The sequence below is a fragment of the Balaenoptera ricei genome, chromosome 19 (assembly GCF_028023285.1).
Source record: "Balaenoptera ricei isolate mBalRic1 chromosome 19, mBalRic1.hap2, whole genome shotgun sequence".
Classification (NCBI taxonomy): domain Eukaryota; kingdom Metazoa; phylum Chordata; class Mammalia; order Artiodactyla; family Balaenopteridae; genus Balaenoptera; species Balaenoptera ricei.
This window is the reverse complement of record NC_082657.1, coordinates 63,519,624-63,541,808: the sequence shown is the minus strand read 5'-3', so window position 1 is coordinate 63,541,808 and position 22,185 is coordinate 63,519,624. Positions and strand designations below refer to the sequence as shown.

The following is a 22,185-nucleotide window of genomic DNA, read 5'->3' as shown; positions in this document are numbered from 1 at the left end:
CAGGCCGCACCCTTGGCTGAAGGGGGCTTCTGGTGTCCACCTCCCCCTCACAACCAGGCATCCGCAGCCCCTCCCACTGCCCCCACCCCCTCGGGGGGCAGCTGGGGCCAGCCCACTGCTGCAGCTCTGGTGGGACTGAGGTGCAGAAAGGCCCTGCAAGTCGTCGTGCCACGCGTGCACTGGAGAGATGAGCGCGTCTTTAATTCACGTTTGCCCGAGAGCTGCTTCCCCTCATACAGAGATGAGATCAGCGTGGCTGGGAAGCAGAGTTGGGAATGGGGCCTCTGACCCCACTGGAGGCGACTGACGGGGCAGGAGGGGCGCCTCCTTCTGGCCACCCCACTCCAGGCTTGGGGCCCTGACTTCCCCTGGCGGAGACCAGGCTGACCAAGGCCCCAGGGCGGGGCCCAGGGCCCTCCGTCCATCTGGACACACAGCCAAGTCCGGCATGTCCGCTCAGGCCCCTGTGGCCGTGCCCTCAGCAGGGTGGGTGCAGGTCCCCATCAGAAAGCCTCTTGCCTGGTGCCCTCACGGGGGCCCGTACAAGTCGGCCAGCCGGGCAAAGCGGGGCCCCCAGTCCCAGAGGCGGCCGTAGTCCTGGTCCTCGTCCTCCAGGCTGGACAGGATGGAGCTCAGTGTCCCCGCCACGGAACCGTCCCCCTCGTAGTCGTAAATGAGAGCCGTGTCGTAGGGTGGGACAGTGGGGTCACCGTCCACGGCCTCCAAGCCCTGTGGAGAGGCCTGGGGCTCAGGACCAGCACGCGCCGGCCAAGTGCCCTCCGCCACCGGCTCGGCTGAGGCCTGGCCCCAGGAGACGGGTTGGAGGCAAGGTTCTCTCTGGGCGACTCTCCTTCCTTGGCAAGAACCACCACCCGTCTGTCCAACCCCAGAGCGATGCCTCAGGCTTGTGGGGTGGGGGAACGGGGTACGGGGCACCCCTGGGGCACCTGCCTCGTGGATGAAGTCAGCGATGTCAGAGGGGCTGGTGGGCAGCACACGGGGGGCCTGGGGGTGCGCTCGGCTGAACGGGGCGTCTCTGCGCAGAGAAGGCCGTCCCAGGGGGGCGCCCAGGGCCGCCAGCTCTGCCGGGTGGCGCAGCTGGTCCATGTCGTAGGCGTCCTGAGGAGGGATGGAGCGCGTGGGGTGAGCCGCAGCCATCGCGGGTCGGGAGGCGGCTGGCCAGCTGGGGCCCCTGGGGAGCCCCTCAGCACGTGTAAGCCACCCCGGCCCCTCACCTGGTCCTCCTCCCCGCCCCCCTGCTCGTCGTAGTTGAGGATGTTGTCCCGAAGGTCGTCCTGCAGCCCGTGCAGAAGCTTCTTGTCACAGGACTGCTGCCGGCACCGCGCCAGGAGGGCCACCAGCAGGGCCAGCACTGGGGTGGGGGAGGGGGCGGAGGTCGGTGTGGGGCGGGGCCAGGCGGGCGGGCGGGCGGGGGTGGGGCGGGGCGGGGCGGGGCTGCCAGGTGGCGCGGGGCGGGCGCGGGGATGTGCAGGCGCGGGCACTCACAGAGCAGCAGGATGACGCTGGCCAGCATGATGACCAGGGCGCCCAGGCTGATGCCCGCGCCACCCGCCCGCAGCGCGGCGGCCCCCGGCAGGCAGGCGCCGTCCAGGCCGCAGCGGCACACGCTCACGTTCAGGGGCTGCTCGCGCTGCTGGGGCGGCTGTCCGGAGTCCTGCAGCAGCAGGCTAAGGCGGTGCAGCCCCTCCCGGACCCGGAGCCTCGGCCGCAGGCGCGCATGGCTCACTGCGGAGGGTGCTGGCGGTCAGCAGGGGCCGGGGGCGGCCACGCCCCTCCGCGCCTGTGCTTCGGCAGCCGGCTGGGCGGGGATCCTGAGAGGCTAGGCCTCGGTTCCCCACCCGTCCCCTGTGTACGATAACTGATCCCTGCGGGCCCGAGGATGCAGTGCACTGAGGTGGGAACCAGTGGGGACCTGCCCCCGGCTCGGGACCCCCAGGGCCGTGGGGCGAGCTCACCGTTAACCTGGCTGAGGCTCCAGTTCCGGGCCAGCTCTGGGAGCCTGGGGCTCAGCTGGAAGTGGAAGGGGGCCCCGTGGGGGGGCAGGTCCTCATCCGTGGCCCCCAAGAGAAGGCCGGGGCCCTGGTCTGGCATGCTGCACAGGCTGCCCCACGGTGGGGACAGTTCAGGGGCGTGGTCGTTGACCTCCAGGATCTCAACGGACAGGGTCCCTGTGGCCGTGCTGGGTGGGGAGGCTGCAAGCAGGAGAGGCCTGGTGGGCCCCTTGCCCCTGCAGAGCCCCCGCCCACCCCTGAAGTCTGCTCGGTGGAGCGCCCGCTCTCAGCCCTTGGGCGGCAGCAGGGGCCCCGGCCAGGGTCAGGGAGCCCTGGAACCCGGGCCGAGCTCCACACTCACCATCATCCCGGGCCAGGATGATGGCCCTGTACCAGCCGTCCTTGAGGAAGGGGGATGCAGGGCTGAGCACGCGCTGGGTCTGGACCCGGCCGGTGGCCCCGTCCACTTGCAGCCAGTCTTCAGGGTCATAGTCCTTGGAGTAGCTGTTGGCGAGGAGGGGAGGAGGGCACAGGGTGGCCCTGAGCCGGAGCCGGACCCCCGAGGTGTGCTCACGTGTAGACGCGCACACACGCACACATACACAGGCCTTTAAGGATAGTCCTTCCACAGCCCTAAGCTGGTATTTTCCATCCCAATCAACAGATGAAAAAACTGAGGCTCGGGGAGGGCAGGTGAGCCGCCCAGGGCCCCGTGGCCACTGAGTGACAGCCAGGATTCAACGGTGGGCACCGTGTTGACAGACACGGGTACATAGGGTCAGGGCAGGGGGTGAAATCCAAGACAGTAACAGCCAGTCCTATGGGACCAACGGCTCCCTGGAACAGACAGGGCCGGATGCTCAGAGGCTAGCCAACACAGACGGGCCGTGTCAGTGTGCGCCAGATGCACCCCGGTCCTGCCTACAGGACGAGGTCATGTGAACACACACACACACACACACACACACACACACACACGCACGGTACTTGAGAGCCCCTGGGCTCTTGGTGATGCACACAGGTGAGCCCTCTGCCCTCTGACCAGGGCCCTGATGGGGACCCTCCGGGCACAGGGCTCAGTACCCTTAGCTGTGCCTCTACCCTGGCTGGGAGGCGGAGTGGGGCTGTGAGTTCCCCCTGCTCACCCCGGGGCCCCCACCTGAGCCTCTGCGGCTGCTGGGTGTCGGGGTCTCGGGCAGAGAAGGTGGCCACGGGGGTTCCTGGGGCCGCCCCCTCGGCCAGGCTGGTCCGCAGTGGGTTCTCCTGGAACACGGGCGCCTCGTTGACGTCCCGCACCTGCACGCGGACCCTGGCCTGGCCGCGCGCGGCCCTGGGGGCAGCTGCCTGCAGGGGAGCCTCGTTCCGCACCGCCACTTTGAGGTCATACCGCTCCCGGCTCTCAAAGTCCAGGGGCTGTAGGGGAAGCAGGGCGGCCGCCCGTCAGGACCCCGGACCCCTCCCCCCATTCAGGGAACCCAGAGGCAGCCGCGGCCTGGAGAGGCCTCTTCTGGGCTGTCCTCAGAGCCCCTTCTTTCCTTCTGCTTAAAGCCTCGGGAAAACAAAAATCATGCACGACAAAAAGGCACAAAAACTAATGTAAAAATGACGGCTACTCATCACGCAAACATATGTGTTGGGTGTTGTGAGGTCAGTTTCCCGTCCCCTGGCCGGGCATCCTCCTCAATGCCTCAGGCAGACACTCACCTGGGCCTTGCTAAGAAGGTATGTGGTGGACGTGGTTGAACTGACCTGTACAATCAGCTGACTTTACACAAAGAAGATGGTCCTGAAGAACCTGGGTGGGTCTCATCTGTGGGTGAGAGTCTCTGAGAGCAAACCTGAGGTTGCCCTGGGGAAGAAGGGATCCCACCTCCAGATGCAGCCTCAGCTCCTGACTTTGCAGCCTGTCGCAGCCCTGCAGACTCTGGACTCGCCAGCAGCCTGCACGACGGCCGGCGTGAGCCAGTCTCCGGCAATAAAGCTCTTCCTGTGTTGAGAGCTCATCTGCATCTCTCTGCACGTGTATGCACGTGTGTGTATGCACGGGTGTATGTGTGCACCTGTGTGCGCAGGTGTGTGCCCACGTATGTGTGCACACGTGTCTCCTGCTGGTTTTGTCCCTGGTCTCAGGTTGGCCAACACGTGAGGTCTGTATTTGTGCATGCTGATCACATACTTTAAGTGGCAAGACTCTGGAAGTAACATGTGGGCTTGCCCCCTCCTTCCAGCCCCGTCCCCCGTGGTCAGCGTGGCCCGAGCCCACAGTCCTAGCGTTCTTGGTCCCCTTGGCTCCCCTCCTAAGGATGCACAGAGGGTCCAAACGGGGTCCCAGGGTGTGAGGAGAGGCACCCTCCGCAGCTCACCTTCACCACAGACAGCACGCCCTCGTTGGTCCTGGGGTCGGTGCGGATGGCGAACTGCCCGTCAGGGTCGCCCTCCAGGATGGTGAACCTGGCCACCCAGTTGGGGGAGCCGGGCAGGTCCCGGTCCTCTACCTCAAGCCGCCCCACGTCCACTCCGCTGACGGCCTCCGTGGCCTCCAGGAAGAACTGTGGGAACTCGGCCCCATTACCCACGGGTGGGCGGGGGACGGTCCCCTGCGGGCTCACCCTCCCACTGCCCACCCATGAGGAGTCCAGGGCACCAGGAGCCCCCTCCCAGTCTCGGCCATGTGCTGGGCACATCTTCCCCGGAAGGCAGGGCCGCCGCTCCCTCCCACCCAGGAAGGCTTGGGGACAGGTCACACCCCAGGGTCTTGGGGGCTTCCCTCCAGGGCCCTCCAGCTCCTGACACGCTCACAGCCCCCCCATGCTGGCCTCCGGCAGGGTATCCTGCACGATCCACACAGGATGCCTCCTCTGATCACCTAGCCTCCCTCCCACCAGAAGCCTCAGGATGGGGGGGAGGTCAGCCCTGAGCAGCGGCCGGTGGAGGTGAGGACGGTGGCAGCACCTGATCCCTGGTGAACTCGGGGGCGTTGTCATTGACATCCTCCAGTGTGATGATGGCCAAGGCAGTGGCGGTGAGGCCGTCTCCAGACATGTCCGCCACCTGCAGGGTCAGATTGTACACGGCGACCACCTAGGAGCACAGTGACACGGGGTCAGGAGACCCAGGTGGAGAGCAGGGCAGGGCTGGTCAGCCACCTTAGGGCCTGAGGGCAGGGCAGGCAGACCCCAGGAGGCTCCAGCACCTGTCCTGCTCCCAAGCTCTGGGGCGAAACAGGCTGCCTAGCCTCTCAGGGTCCGACGGCACCGCTGTGAACCCCAGACTCTGCCCCAGCCTGTGAGTGGGCAAGAGGTCAGTTGCCGAGTCGGATAAGCACTTATGGGGCACCTGCTGCACTGGGGTGTGAGCTCCCTGTCCGGGGGAGCCAGGTGCAGCTGCCGAGAGAGGGGACAGAAATCACCTAACGCAGCGAGTGGCCCTGGGGAAACCAAGGAGGGCTTCCTGGAGGTGAGGTGCCAATGCCACACAGAAGCCCGGCAGCCAGGGGCCCCACAGGGGAAGAGCGGGCACGGCCGGCCGGAGGGCGACTGTTTCTCTGCAGCATGCGTGGTCGCTGTGGGCCCACCCCAGGCCGAGGAGCCCTACTGCTCTGCAGGCAACAGGGTGGGGGAGGTCTCCGGCAGAAAACACGCTGAGGGCCCCTCACACCGTCTCTGGACCGAACCGCACAACCACCCGCGGGGCAGGTCTGCCGGAGCCCAGGGCCACGGAGTGTCCGCGGCACTCGGACCCCTCGTCTGGGGGCTGCCCTGCCTCAGCTGTCAGGGTGCGGCTGCGTGGCCTCACCTCACGGTCCAGGCCCACTTGCACCGTGCGGATCTCCCCCGTGTGCGGGTCGATGCTGAAGAGCTGGGGGCCGCCCTGCTCCAGAATGGAGTATCGCAAGGCCGCGTTGTCCGTCTCCGGGTCGTCCGCATCTGTGGCCTCAGCCCTGGTCACGTAGGTGCCTGGGAAAGGCGGGGACATGTGGGGGTGACACCCACGGGTGCCAGGGCGCGTCGCCCGCTCCCCTGCGGCCTGCCGCACCAGGTCCAGGCCCCCGATCAGCCTTGCATGTGCAAGCGTCCCGGCGTCCTGGCTCGTGTCGCTTGTGGGGATGAGGTCGGGTGCCCGGTGCACACAGCTGACACCTGTCTCCTGCAGAACCCCGAGACAGACCAGGCGACCCCCCGGGGAATCAGCCCCAGGCGGAGCGAAGCAGCGCCCAGGGCCGCACCTGCGCTCTGGGGCAAACAAGGCCCTGAATCTCAGGAGAGAAGGGCCTCTGCAGGGGTCCTGGGGGCGCCTCAGCACCTGTGTCCACCTGTTTTCTGGAGCAATTCAGGTCTGACCACCCCTCCCCCCACCGGCCCAGATCAGGTGTACTAAAAGTTATCCCGGTGAGGTGGACCAGCCTCGGGCCACCCGAGGAGCTGGCACCCCTCCCCCCACCTGTGACTGGGCTCATCCCAGCCCCTCCTGGGCCCTGACGGGTCAGCTGAGTGTCATGCTGGTGTCTGATGAACGGTAGTGACCCGGCCACTGACCCAGCCTTAGAAGGTGGGAAGCTACCTTAGCAGGTAACTCCTGGCATGATGCTGGACCCCAGGCTAAAGCCGAAAAGAATGTTTAGAATAGGCACCCTGCCACGGGGGTGCAGGCGAGCGCTTCCAAAAGCACCTGCCAGGCTCTCTATGACTGAGCAAGTGCGCAAACTCCTGGGGCGACTGGAGCCCGGCTTCTCGCCACCAGAGAAGAGGACCCAAAAGGAACCCTGCAGAGCTGGATCGGAAGTGGAGGTGCCAGAGAGGACTCGAGACTTGTGATGAAGGTAGAGAGACATGTGAACACAGCTGTGAGAGAGCACGCGCACACACACGCACGCCTGTATGCATGTGAGCTTATTTCCCAGCTCCGGCTGCTGAAAGGGCCTGGGCCGGTTTGATGAGCTTCTGATCGACCATATCTGGGACGATTTGAGCTTCAAAACAACGGTGCAAAGAATCATAACCCACTGAATGAAGCAAGACTCCGTAAGTGCAGACAGATACATGTGAACAAAACACATACGAGACAGGCTGGGACCTGGGACCCTTTGCTGCAGGGCTTGCGCCTGGACACACGTCTCCTCGAGCTCCAGAATACAAAGAAACTACAAGGGGCTAAAAATAACTATGTACGTAGCAGTTAGAGCAAGTTCTGGACGAGATACAAAGAGACTAAAAAGCCCAATTGCCACTTCTGAAGAGCAAAAACGGGCCGGGAGCAAAAGCAGGGTACTTGTGCGTGCCCCGCGCACACACCGCCACCGAAGGTGGTGCATGTGGGTGTGCAGCTTTCCCAGCACCATTTGCTGAGGAGACTGCCCTCTCCACGTTGCTCGGTCCTGGCATCCTGTGTAAAATCACCTGCCCGTGGATGTGAGGTTTATTCTTGGGCTCTCTATTCGGTTCCATTGGTCTACGGTCTATGTGTCTGTCTTGAAGGCAGCTGCACACCGATTACTGTACCTTTGGAGAAAGTTTTGAAATCAGGAAGTGTGTCCGCCAGCTTTGTTCTTTTCCAGGATGGTTTTGGCTATTCAGGGTCCCTTGAGATTTTATAGGAATTTTAGAATGAGTTTTCTGTTTACGGCAGACCACCTAAGCCACCCCTCCGGCCTGACCCCTGGACACACCGCTACCCTCACCCCATATAAAGAACAAGCTCGCCCCCCCCCCCCCTCAGGAGCAAGCTAGCAAGGGAACCTGTTTCTTGTTCTCACTCCCCACTGCTGCAGCAGGGGCCCCAATAAAGCCTTGCCTGAATTTCTTGTCTGGCCTTTGATCGATTTCTATTGATTAAGGAGGCCAAGAGCCCTGGTGGGTAACACATACACACATATATTCATAAATAGGGGTACTGAAAGTCCTAACATCTAATAGAAAGCCAAGTGATGACGAAGAAGAAACAATGAATTAGAACAACACCGGATGCAGGCAAGAGCCGCCAGGAGTGCTAATGCTGCTGGGTGGCAGCTTGAGGGGTAGCAGGATACCTGCACGGTCTCAAAGGGTCTCCCACAAGACACCTATTAATTACAAAGGGAAAAGGAGAAAAACCAGAGTGGAGAAGCCTAGCGGACACCCCCTGAACTACAGACCCAAATCGGCATCTCCAGGAACGGGATGTTCATGCCTCCTGAGGGGGCTCCAGCCACACAGACCCACGCAATCATCACAACAACTGCCTAAATGCCCCAGGATGTCAGTGTCGTGACCAAGGCGGTGAAAGACTTTCACAATGAAAACTACAAAAGATCAGTGAAAGAAATTGAGAAAACACAAATAAATGGACAGACCATGTTCATGGCTTGGAAGACTTGTTGCTAAGATGTCAGTACCGCTCAGAGCGACCTACAGATTCAGTGCAATCCCTATCAAAATCTTAAGGACAGTTTCTTTATATAAACAGAAAACTCATTTTAAAATTCCTATAAGATCTCAAGGGACCCTGAAGAGCCAAAACAATCCTGGAAAACAACAAAGCTGGAGGACACACTTCCTGATTTCAAAACTTTCTGAAAAAAGTACAGCAATCAGTGTGCACCTGCCCTCAAGATAGACACATAGACCAATGGAACCGAAGAGAGAGCCCAAGAATAAACCTCACATCCATGGGCAGGTGATTTTACACAGGATGCCAGGACCATTCAACGTGGAGAGGGCAGTCTCCTCAGCAAATGGTGCTGGGAAAGACATCCACATGCAGAAAGATGGAGCTGGACCCATAATTATTTAACAGCATATACAAAAATCAACTCAAAGTGGATCAAACCTAAGTGTACAACGTAAAACTATGAAACTCTTAGAAGAAAACACAGGGCAAAAGCTTCATGACACTGGTAATGTCACGAAGGTAATGATTTCTTGGATATGACACCAAAGGCACAGGCAACAACAACAAAAATAGACAAATCGGACTTCATGAACATTTAAAAATGCATCAAGAGACACTATCGGGCTTCCCTGGTGGCGCAGTGGTTGGGAGTCTGCCTGCCAATGCAGGGGACACGGGTTCGAGCCCTGGTCTGGGAAGATCCCACATGCCGCGGAGCAACTGGGCCCATGAGCCACAATTACTGAGCCTGCGCGTCTGGAGCCTGTGCTCCGCAACAAGAGAGGCCGCGATAGTGAGAGGCCCGCGCACCGCGATGAAGAGTGGGCCCTGCTTGCCGCAACTGGAGAAAGCCCTCGCACAGGAACTAAGACCCAACACAGCCATAAATAAAAATAAATAAATAAATAAAATAAAATAAAAAAAAAACCCCACCATTTATAAAAAAAAAAAAAAAAAAAAAGAGACACTATCAACAGAGTAAAAAGACAACCCACGAAATGGGAGAAAATATTTGCAAATCATATATCTGATAAGGGATTAATATCCAGGATATATAGAGAACCCGTAAAACTCAACCACAAAAAAAAACCAACAAACAACTCAATTCAAAAATGGGCAAGGGATTTGAACAGTCTTTTCTCCAAAGAAGATATACAAGTGGTCAATATGCACATGAACAAACGCTCGACATGGCTAATCATTAGGGAAATGCAGATGAGAATCACGAGATACCCCCTCACACCCATTAGGACGGCTGCTAACAACAACAATAAAACAAAACAAAACAAAAAGCCACAGGCGCTGGTGAGGACGTGGAGAAACTGGGACCCTCCTACAGTGCTGGTGGGGATGTAAAATGGTGCGGCCACTGTGGAAAACACCATGGAGGATCCTCAAAAAATTAAAAATAGGGACTTCCCTGGTGGCACAGTGGTTAAGAACCCGCCTGCCAATGCAGGGGACACGGGTTCGAGCCCTGGTCGGGGAAGATCCCACCTGCCACAGAGCAACTAAGCCCGTGTGCCACAACTACTGAGCCCACGAGCCACAGCTACTGAAGCCCGCGCACCTAGAGCCCGTGCTCCACAACAAGAGAAGCCACCACAACGAGAAGCCCGCGCACTACAACGAAGAGTAGCCCCCCCTCGCCACAACTAGAGAAAGCCGGCGCGCAGCAACGAAGACCCAACGCAGCCAAAAATAAATAAATAAATAAAATAATTTTTAAAAATTGAAAACAGAACTACCATTTGATCTAGCAGCCCCACTTCTGGGTACATACCCAAAGGAATTGAAAGCAGGGTCTCAAAGACATATTTGTACCCCCATGTTCACTGCGGCACTATTCACAACAGCTAAAAAGTGAAAGCAACCCAAGGGTCCACTGAAGAATAAACAGATAAACAAAATGTGGTATAAACATCCAATAGAGTATTATTCAGCCTTGAAAAGGAAGGTGATTCTGACACGGACTCCCACATTGATGAGCCCTGAGGACAGGATGATCAGTGAAATCAGCCAGACACAGGAGAACAAATACTACATGATTCCACTCATTCGCAGTCAAACCGTAGAGACAAGAAGTAGACAGTGCGTGCCAGGCGCTGGAGGGGGAAATGGGGAGCTAGTGTTTAATGGGGACAGAGCTCCAGTTTGGGAAAATGAGAAAATGCTACGGGTGCTGGCGGTGGCTGCGCGACGACGTGAACGGGCTTAGAACCAGTGACCCAAACGCTTAAAGGTGGTTAAGGTGCTGAATTCTGTTATATGTACTTTGCCACAGTAAAATTTGGCGAAAGAGCAGTCAGTGTCATGAACACCTAGCGGCTGAGGACCCGTCCCCAGTGAGGGGGCGTGAGCAGGTGGGGGCCTCAGTCCTGCCACCACGACGAGAACGAAGGGGAATCAAGATCACACCTGTGTGAGCCCGTCAGATGGTGACGCGCAGGCGACCTGACACCCCCGAGTCCAGGCTGTGACCCCCCAGGAGGTGCACACATTGGGGCTCCCCGGTGGAGCAGGTGCAGCGACCCCCTGGAAGCAGGAAGAGGGGCCAAGATTGGCACAGCTGCTGGCGGTCCCTGGGTGCCCACACGGGGGTCTGTGCCCTTTCCCAGGCGCCCACTGAGTGCTCCCAGGGAAGGCGGGGCGGGAGGAGACCCGGGAGGGCCCCTCGGCTCAGGCCACAGGGTGGCCGTGGCGTGGGGAAGGCCACTGGTGGTCCACAATCACAGGGTGAGGGTGGGGCTGCTGGGCTGGAGGGATGGCGCTTCGCCTTTGGGGGAGGAGCAGGGACCCCGAAGGAGCCCCACCCCAGGGGCTCAGGGACCACCTACGACCGAGACCGCCCACCCCCCAGCACCCCAGGAGCCCTGCCAGATGGCACGCAAGGGTTGTCACCCTGCTAGGGGCCCCTCTGCGTGCAGGGCTGTGCTGCCGTGGCGGGAACGCAGAGAGGCCCCCGGGAGCTGAGCTCAAGCAGCGGCAGAGGCTAGGCCCGCCCCCTCTCCCCACAGTGGGCCGGCCCCCAGCCCTCCTGTGCTCTTACACACAGAGCAAGAGGGAAAAGCTCCACCTCAGTGGTTAAACAGCCAACAGAACCAGATGTACGGCCAACCAGACACTTGGGCTTTTATCTGACAGAACTGAAGCAACCACCCTCCGTGTGCAAGAGGCCGTAAAGGAAAAGGTGGACGGCATGCAGGAACAGACAAGGCTCGGACAAGACGCAGGGGCTGTGGGCAGAGGCAGGACCTCCTTTGCTGTAAAAGGCTTGACTGGGCAGCTGAAGCTGAACAGGCGTGCAAGTGAGACGTCACTATGTGTTAGTGTTAACCCCCTGACTCTGAAGTTACACCGAGTCACTGGTGTGCTCTGAAGGCCTCCGGTCTGCCACCAGCCTGGGATCTGACCAGAGCCCCGGGGACCAGGTGGGGAGGGGAAGGAGCGCTGTCTGGAATGTCTGTCCTGCCTGGAACAGAATCAGGCCAGCAAGTCTGCCCTGTGAGGACTCAGAAGGGACAGAGGGTCAGCGGTTCCTGCACTCAGTGTGGAATTAATAAGCAGTGAGAGGCAGTGACTGATAATGGGCAGGGGGGGTCGCCTCTCGGGGATGAAGGAGACAGAGGTGTTGATTGCACAACACTGTGAATGTGCTAAATGCTACTGAAAAGTTTGTTTCAAAGTGGTTAATTTTATGTTATGTGAATGTCACCTCTATTTAGAAGGAGGAGGGGGGAGGAGGAGGAGGGAGGGGGGAGGAGGGGGAGGGGAGAGCAACAGAAACCACCAGAGCTTTGCCATCCAGGAATGCTCTCTGAACTCTGGAAGATTTGGGGGTTGACATGTATATTGCAATGGGAAGAGGCTTGAGTCGACTTGTGGAAATTCCCTCCGTCCTGTTGACTGTTTACGTGTTTTTAGACTCTCCGAAGGACCTCTGAAGCTCTTGCTGAAGGGAAACCCTGGACTTCTGACCTACCCAGCGCCCTTCGCGAAGCTCCCTGCCCCACGGGAACCCACCCGGCTCACCTGGGACGGCGCCCTCCAGCACCTGGCCAGTGAACACCTCCTGCCTGAAGACGGGCCGGTTGTCGTTCTGGTCCACAACCACGATCTCCAGGTCCGTGGGCTCCTCCAGGGTGGACCCCCCCAGGTCCAGAGCGAAGGCCCTGAGCTGGTCAAGCAGAGAGCAGGGGATGGCACTGTGGCCCCCACGAGGGCAAGAGCGGCAGTGAGCGCAGACTCTGTGTCCTGCCAGAAACAGGTGAGAAGCGGCACGGGGACGGGGCAGTGCCGGGCCGGTGGGACTTCCCTCAAGGGGAGCCTGGGTTCTCCCAGCAGGCAGGGCGGCCACCACGCTCCCCCTCTTGCCGTGGCCACCAGGAAGCCCACAGCTATGTTTCGAGCGTGGCTGAAGCAATGCTCTTCCTAGCGCTCCTGGTCCCTCTCCCTTTTTCTGTGAACAGTTTTGGCTGCTTTTGAAGTTTCCTTTCCTCTCCACACGTGAAATTTTAACTTCAACCATCTCCTGTCCCTTTGGAGAACAGACTTGGTACAACTTCCAGGGCAAACACACCCTCTAACTCTCTGTGTAAGGGAACCAAGAGCTGGTTCTCAAAAGTCTGAGGGAGACTCAGGGCACATGAAAGGCAAAGGCTGAAGCCCCCTCCCCGGGGCAAGTCTGAACAACATCTTAGGGAGGCCAGGCTGGGAGGCTGATCATCTGTCTGTAGGGGACTCAGGCGAGTTCCAGGCTCCCCTCCTCGGCCCCTTGCTCACCCCCGCCCGCTGCCCTTTCTCGCACACACCCGACGATCCCAAGGCCTCCAATGGGCAGATCCCATCCCACCTCCCCTGCCACCCCACCCTGACAGTCACGGGGCAGCTGCCACTGGGGGTGGCCAGTTCCGTGGGACGCCTCACGGCACCCCGTCCTCACCACACATAGCAGGCTCGGGGGAGAACCGGCCACACCAGTGTCTGGTGTTGCTTTCCTGGGCAGGATCCAGCGTTCAGTCGGCTCACGCACCTGCCGAACGAGCCTGTGATCCTGAACACCTGCTTCCCTGGGCAGCCGGTCCCAAATCCCACCCCTGCCCCCCAGTTAAGGATGCTGGGTTTTGCTGGTGGAGGTGTGGCCATGGCCCCCCCCGAGGCGAGGGGAGGGGAGGGGAGGGGAGGGGGAGGGGAGGGGCGGGGAGGGGAGGGGGAGGGCAGGGCGGGGCCTACCCTGAAGCGGTCTGTCTTCTCACGGTCCAGCATGGCATTCAGGGACACCTTCCCCGTGAACTTGTCTATGGAGAAGACCCCCCGGGGCTCCTCGTCCACGCCGGGCCCCTGGATGCTGTAGATGACGCTGCCCAGCTGCTGCTTGTCCGACTTGATCTGTGGGGCAGGTAATGGGCTGGGGAGGTGCCCCAGGGGAGGGGTCTCCCCTCTCTGCAGCCCTCGGCCCCTCCCCCAGCTGGGATGGGGTCACGCAGCCTGTGGCCCCAGGGGTGTCCCCGTCCTAAAGCACACGGCTCTGGGGCCCCTCTCGGCCCCTCACCTGCACCAGGGGGAAGGGCAGGCGCTTGTGGTTCTCGGACACGCTGATGGGAGGGATGACCCAGGCTCTCCGCACGCGGCCCGGTGCCGGCACCCGGCGCCAGGGGTACAGGGTATGGGGCCTCCTCAGCCCAGGGACCCCCACTGACAGGCACAGGCTCTGCAACAAAGGAAAACCTCCGTCACCACCACAGCAGCGCCCAGAGCTCCCCCACTGGGGCCGGGACGTCCCCTCCCTGACTGCCAAGCCCTCCGTTGTGCGGCCCGGGGAGGTTCGGGCGCCAGGACTTGGGGGGCATGGGGTGCTCAGGGGGACAGAAGGCAGCCTGGCTCCCGGGGGGGAGGTGGGTTGAAGAGGACGGACAGCTGGGCTGGGCTGGGGGCAGTGGGGGGGAACACGCGGCCATCCCAGGCCTCCTCGTGACTTGAACTCTTGAGGGCTGGTCGAGGTTGACCAGGCCAGCGCTTTTGTCCTAAGGGGCCCAGAGAGGGGGGCCACCTGGGGGGCCAGAGCGCCCACCCCTCCCGCACCCAGGGCAGCTGTTCACACGGCAGGTCTCCTCTGCCAGGCTGGGGAGGGGGACACTCCACACGCCTCTGGGAATCAGGCGGTGGGGCTGTCTGTCCCAGGGTGGCTTTGTGGAAATGAAACGTAGCTGAGCTCCCAGCTCCCCTCCCCCTGCGGCAGCTGCCCGTGGGGTTGGGACGGGCCCGCCCCGCTGCCTCTGCCTCTAGGGACCGGCGGGGTGGGGCGTGTGCGGCTGTGAGGCTGAGGGGCCGGCGGGGAGGACGCGGCAGCTGGAGTGTTCTGGGCTCTCGCAGCCACCCCGGTCCCCCAGAGCCCATCCCCAGCCTGTGCTGTTTTTCTCCCAGAACCGTGGAACCAGGTGTGACCGTCTCACCAACACTTCAGTACCTGGAACCCGGGACGCTCTCTCCGGCTCCGCACGCCCAGAGGACAGGGGCGCCCTGTGTGCAATGTCCCCGAAGCCCAGCGCTCGGGGCCTGTGGGGCTGCAGAGGCAGGACGCAGTGCGGCACAGCCGTGTCCCCGCGACGCTACCCCACAGGCGGGGCCAGGGATATGCACCCCCTGCCCTGCCACCACCCGCTGAGCTGAGCTCTGGGCTCAGCACCGAGGCTAGTCAGGAACATGGCAGGGGGCAGGGCGCCCGCCGTGCCGAAATCCTCCCCAGACCCACTGTCAGCTCGTCCCCCCCCCGCTCCTCAGACCGGGAAACTGAGGCGCAGAGAAGAAAGCCACCTGGCGGGGTGAGGGCAGAGCTGGCGGCAGCCCCAACAAACACCCAGAGTCTCCTGGGACAGCCCTGGTTTAAACACGTGGTCTCCATATCCCGCGCCTTGATCGGGCAGTGGCTGGTCTAAGTGTGGGCTCAGGCACTGTGGCCGGCTGGGCGTGGAGGCACTGGGGCCCTCTGTGCTCATGAGTGGGGCCGACGCTGGGGCACCCTTGGAGGGTACAGAGCCTGGCTGGACTTGGATAAGGGCTGCCAGGGCCCAGGGCGGGGGCAGGGATGCTACTGGGACCCTGCTCGGCTGGCTATAGGAGAACGTGAGCAACGCGCCTTCCACGGCCGTTATGACCCCCCCAATCCCCCTGCGTTTGCAGCTGCCCCCTGCCCAGCCCCCTCCAAATCCAAGGCCGGGCGGCGGCGGGAGATGCAGGGGAGCTGCTCCTGCCAGGCCCTTCCCCAGAGCTCTGCGCTGCCGGATTGGCCCTGGGCCCTACGGGGGGGGGGGCTTCCTCCCCCTCCCACGGCCCTTCCCCTCCTCGACCCCTCGACCCCGCCCCCCCGGTCCCCCGACTTCTGCTGAGGTTTCCATCCCTTTCCCTGTCGCGGTCGGTAGAGGGACCAGGCCTGGGCTGGTGGCCTCAGGGAAGAGGGGCATGGTGACTGGTGAGTGGGGGGACTTGTGGGGCAGGGGAGGGAGGAGATGCCCCTCAGCCAGGAGGCTGCTCTTCTGGGCAACCTCTGGCCTGTGCCCCCCTGCACGGCCTCCCTGTTCTGCCCCCCCGGGTCCCTGTACACTTTGCTGACAGAACTGCACTGGCATCCAAACTAAAGTCAGCTTCCCTGGGGGGCCCCGGGCCACCTCCCCGGTTCCCAGTCCTCGTCCTGCCACCGCACTTGAAACGCCAGGGGCCTGGGGTCCAGGTAGCCGCACACCCGGCTCGGAGAAAGGGCCCCAAGCTCCCCGTGGCCCGACAGATGGCAGCACTGCCGCCAAGCCTCCCGGGCAGCTGGCTTCTCACCAAGACGGCCCAGCACAGGCCAGCGTGGTGTGCCCGCCAAGCGGAGACCTGCCGGCCTTTGTCACAGGCTCGGGGGGGATAGCGTCTGTTTCCTGGGCATCTTGGGGCAGCAGCTCCCTTGCCCCCTCCCCCCGCCCCTCCCCCCGCCCCTCTCAGCCCCCAGGGAGCGGCAGGGCCGGGCAGCCACAGGTCCACCAGCGCCGAACCTCCATCGCAGGGAGCGTTTCCGTGATGCCCGGTGACACAGAGGCACCGCCCTGACCCCAGCAGCGGGGGAGGGACAGCCTGCAGGGGCTCCCGGGCCTCAGGCTCTTGGAGGGGCACTGGGGGACACGCTTTGCCCTGTCCGTACCTGGGCCGGCCCCTCCGCCCCTGCAGCCCCCCACCGAGCCTCCGGCTGCCCGCCCCCTGCCAGCAGCTTTGCTGACACTCCAGGACGCCCACCGGCTCGGCACAGGGCATGTGGCCGGGGTGGAGTCTGGGAGTCCTAGGCCCCAGACTCTCCACGGCCCAAGGTCACGAGGTCAGCAGAAGCCGCAGAGCCTTGGCAGGGGCCCCTCGCCCAGATCAGAGGCTGCAGTAGGTGGGGTGGCCAGACTGGGCTAAAGCCGACTTCCGGCTCTCGGGACGCTTCTCGGTTTGTCCTTTGTCCTCCCGCCAGCCCCTTCCCAGAAGACGCAGGTGGCCGGGGAAGGCCTGGGAATCACAGGACACTGGAGCCGGGACGGGGCCACGTGCACAGAGCCGCGGACGTTGAGCGCACATGGCTCGCAAACGCTGTCACCCTCGCCGCCCCCGCACCACACAGAACCAGCGGGCGTCAGGGACCCACTTCTCCCAGTGGGTGCCCGGTGGCACCCCCATGCTCACCCTCCACCGCTCCCTTAGCCAAGAGCCTGAGAGAACAGCCTGGAAGCCCTGGAGACGCCGGGCCACTGCCCCCTCGCTGTGGGCCCAGCCCCGGCCTCCAGCCCCACGGCTGCCGAGTAAGAGAGCTCCCCGTCTGGTTCGGAGCTCGTGGGGCCCAGCTGCGCGGTGAGTACCCTACAAACCCACTGCAGGGGCAGGAGTGGCCTCACCCACCCCAGACCCAGGCAAGGGCCAGGGTGGGTGACACGGTCTAGCTGCAGGCCACGGCGGGCAAGGCCCTGAGCCCGAGAGCGGCTGGCCACCTCCTCCCGACATGCTTCCTTCCGGGTGCCTCGCTGGCCTCTGGGCAGTTCCTGTCCCCTGGCACCTGTGACGGCGCCTCCTCCCCTTCAGGCCCCCGCAGTGGGGCTGGGCTACTTCACCACCGGCTGGGGCTTCCAGACTTGACTCATCATGAGAACCAACCAAGGTCAGTAAAAAATATGGATTCCACCAGTTTACCCCAGGTCTACTGAGTTAGAACTCCCAGGGGGTCCCAAAGCCCCCAAGTGATTCTTGGGAACATCTGGGAATCAAGGCAGGCACAGGGCTGAGAGGCGGGACTTGAGGGTCACACAGCCCTGACCTGGCTCCCACCCCACCCCTCGGAGGCTCTGCGTGTGGGGTGGTTCTGGGGCGCACGGTGGATGCACCCCACCATCAACTGTTCAGAAGCGATCAAGTGCCTGAGCCCTGGAGGGAATGCCTGCCGCCCTTGCCCTCTGCAGGGGTCTGTCCTGCCTGGGGGCCTGGGGGCAGCCCGCAGAGCTCTCTGCTTCTCTCCACCAGCCCTCGGTGGGTTCGGAACAAAGAATTACGAGGCACGGCCCCGTCTCCTGGGAAGAAAGCTGACGGCTCACCTGCCCTGGGTAGAGATGCTGGTAACCAGGGCGGCCGGGGGACCGCGGGGAGAGCCTGCTTCAGCTCCTGGCACTACAGCCTCTAGTGGCCCCTGTGAGTGGCGGGCAGGAGACCCGTGTGCATCTCCCATCTCCCTGCAATCGGGCAACCCTTACACGACTCGGAGGCCGCCACGGCTGGGGAAGGGGCTCTGGGGCTCTGCTGAGCCCCGTGGCCTCTGGGAGGAAGCCTCAGCCACACTCCTGGCGGCTTTGCAAGCCGTGAAGACCCCCTGAGGCAACGGGAAAGTCCTGGAGCAGGACGGTCCCCACGGCAGACACGCACGGTCTTCTCCAGAACAGGCAGGGGAGTCAGCCCCACATCGGTGTGACAGTAACCGGGGCCGCGGAGGGGAGCCAGATCGGGGCGCTGTCCTCTCAAGGTGGGCAGGACAGCCGGGAGCACGGTGCCTGCCCCAGTCAGCAGGGAGGGGGAGGGGGGGAGGCTGGAGAAAACAGCTGTCCCTTCGCCTCGCCATCCTCGTCCCTCCTCTGAAGCCCGCAACAGCTGGAGGGGGACTCAGGGGAGAGCCGCAGGGGCCCCTCTGGGCCAGGCAGACAGCTGCGTCCATTCCTGGCACGCCTGATGCCTGCTGGGCCATCCAGCAACAGGGTGGCCTGGATTCCAGCGGGGGGGGGAAGGGGCTCAGGCCTGGGGAGCTTGTGGGGCCTCTCCCTCAGCCCAAGCAAACCCCACCCACGTTCCCCCAGGCTCCAGGCCTCCCACCTGCTTCCTGGAATCTGAGGGACCCAGGCCCGGAAGTGATGTTGGAGGGGTGACCCCGCACGTGAGTGCACGGGCAGCGATGTGGCTCAGTGGAGCCGGACGCAGGCTTGGGGCCCCTTCCAGCAGCACGTGGGTCTGCCATCTGGGCCCCCCACCCCCAGGCAGGGTGGGGTCCCAGTGTAGGCCCAGCTACTGGGGACACCGTGGGGCACAGGTGAGGGGCCGATAGAGGCCAGTTCCGAAAAGACACACGCTAAGCCCCCTGCCTGAGATTTCAGGGGACACAAGGGAGGGCTGAGCCTCACCCGAGGCCACCAAGCAGAAGACGGGCCTGTGCGGAGTCTGGTCAACAGGCCCCCACCCCAGGGGCCCACCCGAGACAGCCCTGCTGGGGGGCTCCCGCAGGTGGAGGAAGGTGTGTCCGGGAAGCGGCTGCAGGACCCATGTGTCTGGACAGGAGAGGACAAAAGTCTGAAAGCTGAGCTGGATGGGGGAGGGCCGTGCGAGGTCCTGACAAAGACATATGTCAGCCAGTCCCGAAGTCGCTCCCCTCACACCGGAGCTAATTTGAGCCGCGGGGAGTGCGGGAACATGAGTGGCCAGGCCCGTTGGCTGGTCCCCCAGCGCCACCAGAATTCCCGCAGTCCCCAGCTGTCTGGGAGCGGGCGCATTGGGCATGACCCTGGGGGAGGGGAGAGGCATCTGAGAGGGATCTACTGCCCTCCCCCACAGCAGAGTCCCCCTGGGGCCTGGTCAAAGGATGACACCCCCAGACCCAGGAGTGGGCCTCCAAGGACATGCCACCTGATGCGGGGCAGGGGCAGGAATAGTGGGGGCATTACAGGCTGGAGCCTTCTGGAGCACATGGGGGCATCCAGGCCCTGGGGTGGGGGCAGAGAGCCCGCTGCCCCGGGTGGGCGCCCAGCAGCAGGCCGACGGGCACAGGCCGTGGGCCCACAGCCTCGCTCTGGGTCGGCTGGACATGGCAGTGGGGAGCGGCCGGCACCGTCTCCATGGGGGTCAGTGAAGGCCCAGAGGCGGGGGTGTGGGTAGCTGGGGCGGGGGGCGGAGGCCAGCTGCTCGAGGGGCCGGCTGGCGGCACCTAGTGAGCTGCCAGGGGCTGAAACCCGAGCTGGCAAGCCGGAGCTGGGGGGCTGCGGGAGTGCGGGGGGACGCTCACCAGCGTCCGGCTCTGCGTGATGGGTCTGGAAGTGTAGCAGTGAGTGATGAATCGTGGGCGCAGGGCAACGCCTGTGCTCATCGCCCGTCAGGTGTAAGAGGCCTGAGGCCGTCCTCCTGGCCCTCACCAGTGACCCCGGCTCAGCCCGGTCCCCCGAAGCCCGTAGACCACTGAGGCCACACGCTCCACTCCTGGCCCCAGCCTAGCGCCTGCCCAGCAGCCAAGGGCCGAGAGGACGTGGTCCCACCCACCCCGGGGTGCCCGTGTGGCGAGTGGGGCGGCCTGTGTCTCCGGCCGCCCGTCCTGCTGCCACCAGGGAGACCAGGGCCCAGGGGGAGGCACGGAGGGCAGCCGCTGTGCGTGCCGGGCACAGGGCTCCCCAGGGAGAGGGGGTTTCTGGAGGGCAGAGCCCACAGCTGCCCCTGCCGGCCGGACACACGGGGGCTCGGACTCCACCCAACTAGACTAAGCAGAATCACCTGCCAGCTCACGGGGTGGGGGGGGGGGTCCCTAGGGACCAGGCCTCCAGGCTTTCCCAGCGCGGGGTGCTCCTGCCGCCCCCTCTCCCTCGCCTCCCGCAAGACTGAACACTCCCAGACCCCAGCAGGGCTGAGGGGCGCACCTCCGGAGTGCGGGCCCGCCTTCTGGGTGCTCTCCTGGCCGTCCCCGAACTTGGCTCCCCGTCCGGTCCAGCGGAGGCGGCTACACTCCCCCCTGGACAGGGCTGCCCCACGCAGAACCCTCGGCTCTCGGGCCAGGGGCTGAAACCCGAGCTGGCGAGCCGGAGCTGGGGGGCTGCGGGAGTGAGGGGGGACGCTCACCAGGCGGCCAGAGCCAGTGGTCCCGAGGCCGGGACGCCCCACTCTAAGACGCCGGCGCTCAGTGCAGGGGCCAGAAACCCCCGGGCAGCGCCCGTGCCTTACCTGGGCCAGCAGCCCGAGGGCGAGGAGGAGCGCGGCGTCCATGGCCCGGCGGCGGGCAGCGGGCCGAGTGTCCGGCGGCGGGAGCGACGCCTTCTGCTGGGACAGGACCCGGCTGAGTGACAGCACAAGTGTGCGGGGCGGGCCTGGCGAGGGAGTGATAACGAACGTGTGCGGGGGCGAGGCTGGGCGGGGCGTGGGGCTGAGTTACAGCACATGGGCGGGACAGGGCCTGGGGCTGAGTGACAGCACGTGTGCGGGGCGGGGCGTGGGGGCTGAGTTACAGCACGTGTGCGGGGCTGGGGGTGGCTGAGTGACAGCACATGGGCGGGGCGGGGGGGGGGGTGCGGCTGAGTTACAGCACGTGTGTGGGGCGGGGCCTGGGGCTGACTGACTGCATGTGTCCCGGGCGGAGCAGGGGTCGGGCACTGTCCCAGGCTGGATGCGCGGCTCCGGGAAGGAAGCTGTCAGAAAGGCAGCGGTGGGTGAGGGCTGGGGACTAGGGTGGATTCCCTCATTCATTCTGAGCACCAGGCACACTGCTGCCTCAGGGCCTTTGCACCGGCAGTGCCCGCGCCATGACTGCCCGTCCGGCTCTCCCCAGGGCCAGCCGCTCGCTGCCTTGAGGGCTTGGATCACGTTTGCCGTGTTCCTTTACTGTCTCCTGCTCTGGGGTGGGGCTCCCCAGGGCAGGTTGTCCGCTGCTGACCCCCAGGGCTAGCACACAGGAAGGACAGGCACAGACCTGGCCCCGTGCCCAGCTCTACTCGCCCCTTCCTTCCTCCTCGGTTGGCAGTTACTTGGTTGGTAACTACCTGGTGGAAGGGGGAGGCTATCTCTTCCCTCCAAGCCCCTGCACTCCTGGGCGGCCTGTGGCTCAGAACCAGGGGAGGGCGGGGAGCGAGGGGGGGCCCTGCGGACCTCGAGCCGTCTTCTGGGCAGGGAAGTGGGGAGTGTCCTCTCCGGGAGCCGGTCTTCTCTGCAGCAGGAGCAGGCACGGGGGCCTCTCCTCTCCTCTCCTCTCCAGATTGCGGGGCAGCTGAGCAGGTGCGGCACCATCTGCGCCCTAGGCCTGCTTGGAAGGAGGCCAGGCTGCCGGGGGTAGGGGTGAGGGCAGGGGCTCTGGCCGTGACTGTGTCCCTGGTACTCACCGCTCCAAGGTGGGGGTGGGGGGCAGGAGACCCTTCCAGCTGCAGGCTCTGAGGCCCTGGGGCTGAGCAGCTCCTGGAGGCCACCGCCCTGCCTCTGAGGTCGGACTCCAAACCCGGGTGGAGGAGCCCTCTGAATGTTTTTGGGTTTCTGCCCCCGGAACGGGTAGAGGGTGAAGTAGACGGGGGCGGAGCTCAGC

The 22,185-nt window shown here is 63.5% G+C and overlaps 1 protein-coding gene across 1 annotated transcript; it reads right to left on the bottom strand.

Moving 5' to 3' along the window:
• Positions 1 to 177: 177 nt before the first annotated feature.
• CDH15 (cadherin 15) lies at positions 178 to 20,956 on the bottom strand. The gene is made up of 14 exons (XM_059905060.1): positions 20,841 to 20,956; positions 13,930 to 14,088; positions 13,611 to 13,766; positions 12,411 to 12,555; positions 5,808 to 5,968; positions 4,965 to 5,093; positions 4,376 to 4,561; positions 3,172 to 3,425; positions 2,374 to 2,516; positions 1,977 to 2,213; positions 1,507 to 1,746; positions 1,236 to 1,372; positions 952 to 1,119; positions 178 to 729 (listed from the first exon to the last, which is right to left on the bottom strand). The coding sequence occupies exons 1-14, from the start codon at positions 20,880 to 20,882 to the stop codon at positions 529 to 531; spliced, it is 2,358 nt and encodes a 785-aa protein (XP_059761043.1). The 5' UTR covers positions 20,883 to 20,956; the 3' UTR covers positions 178 to 528.
• Positions 20,957 to 22,185: the final 1,229 nt, after the last annotated feature.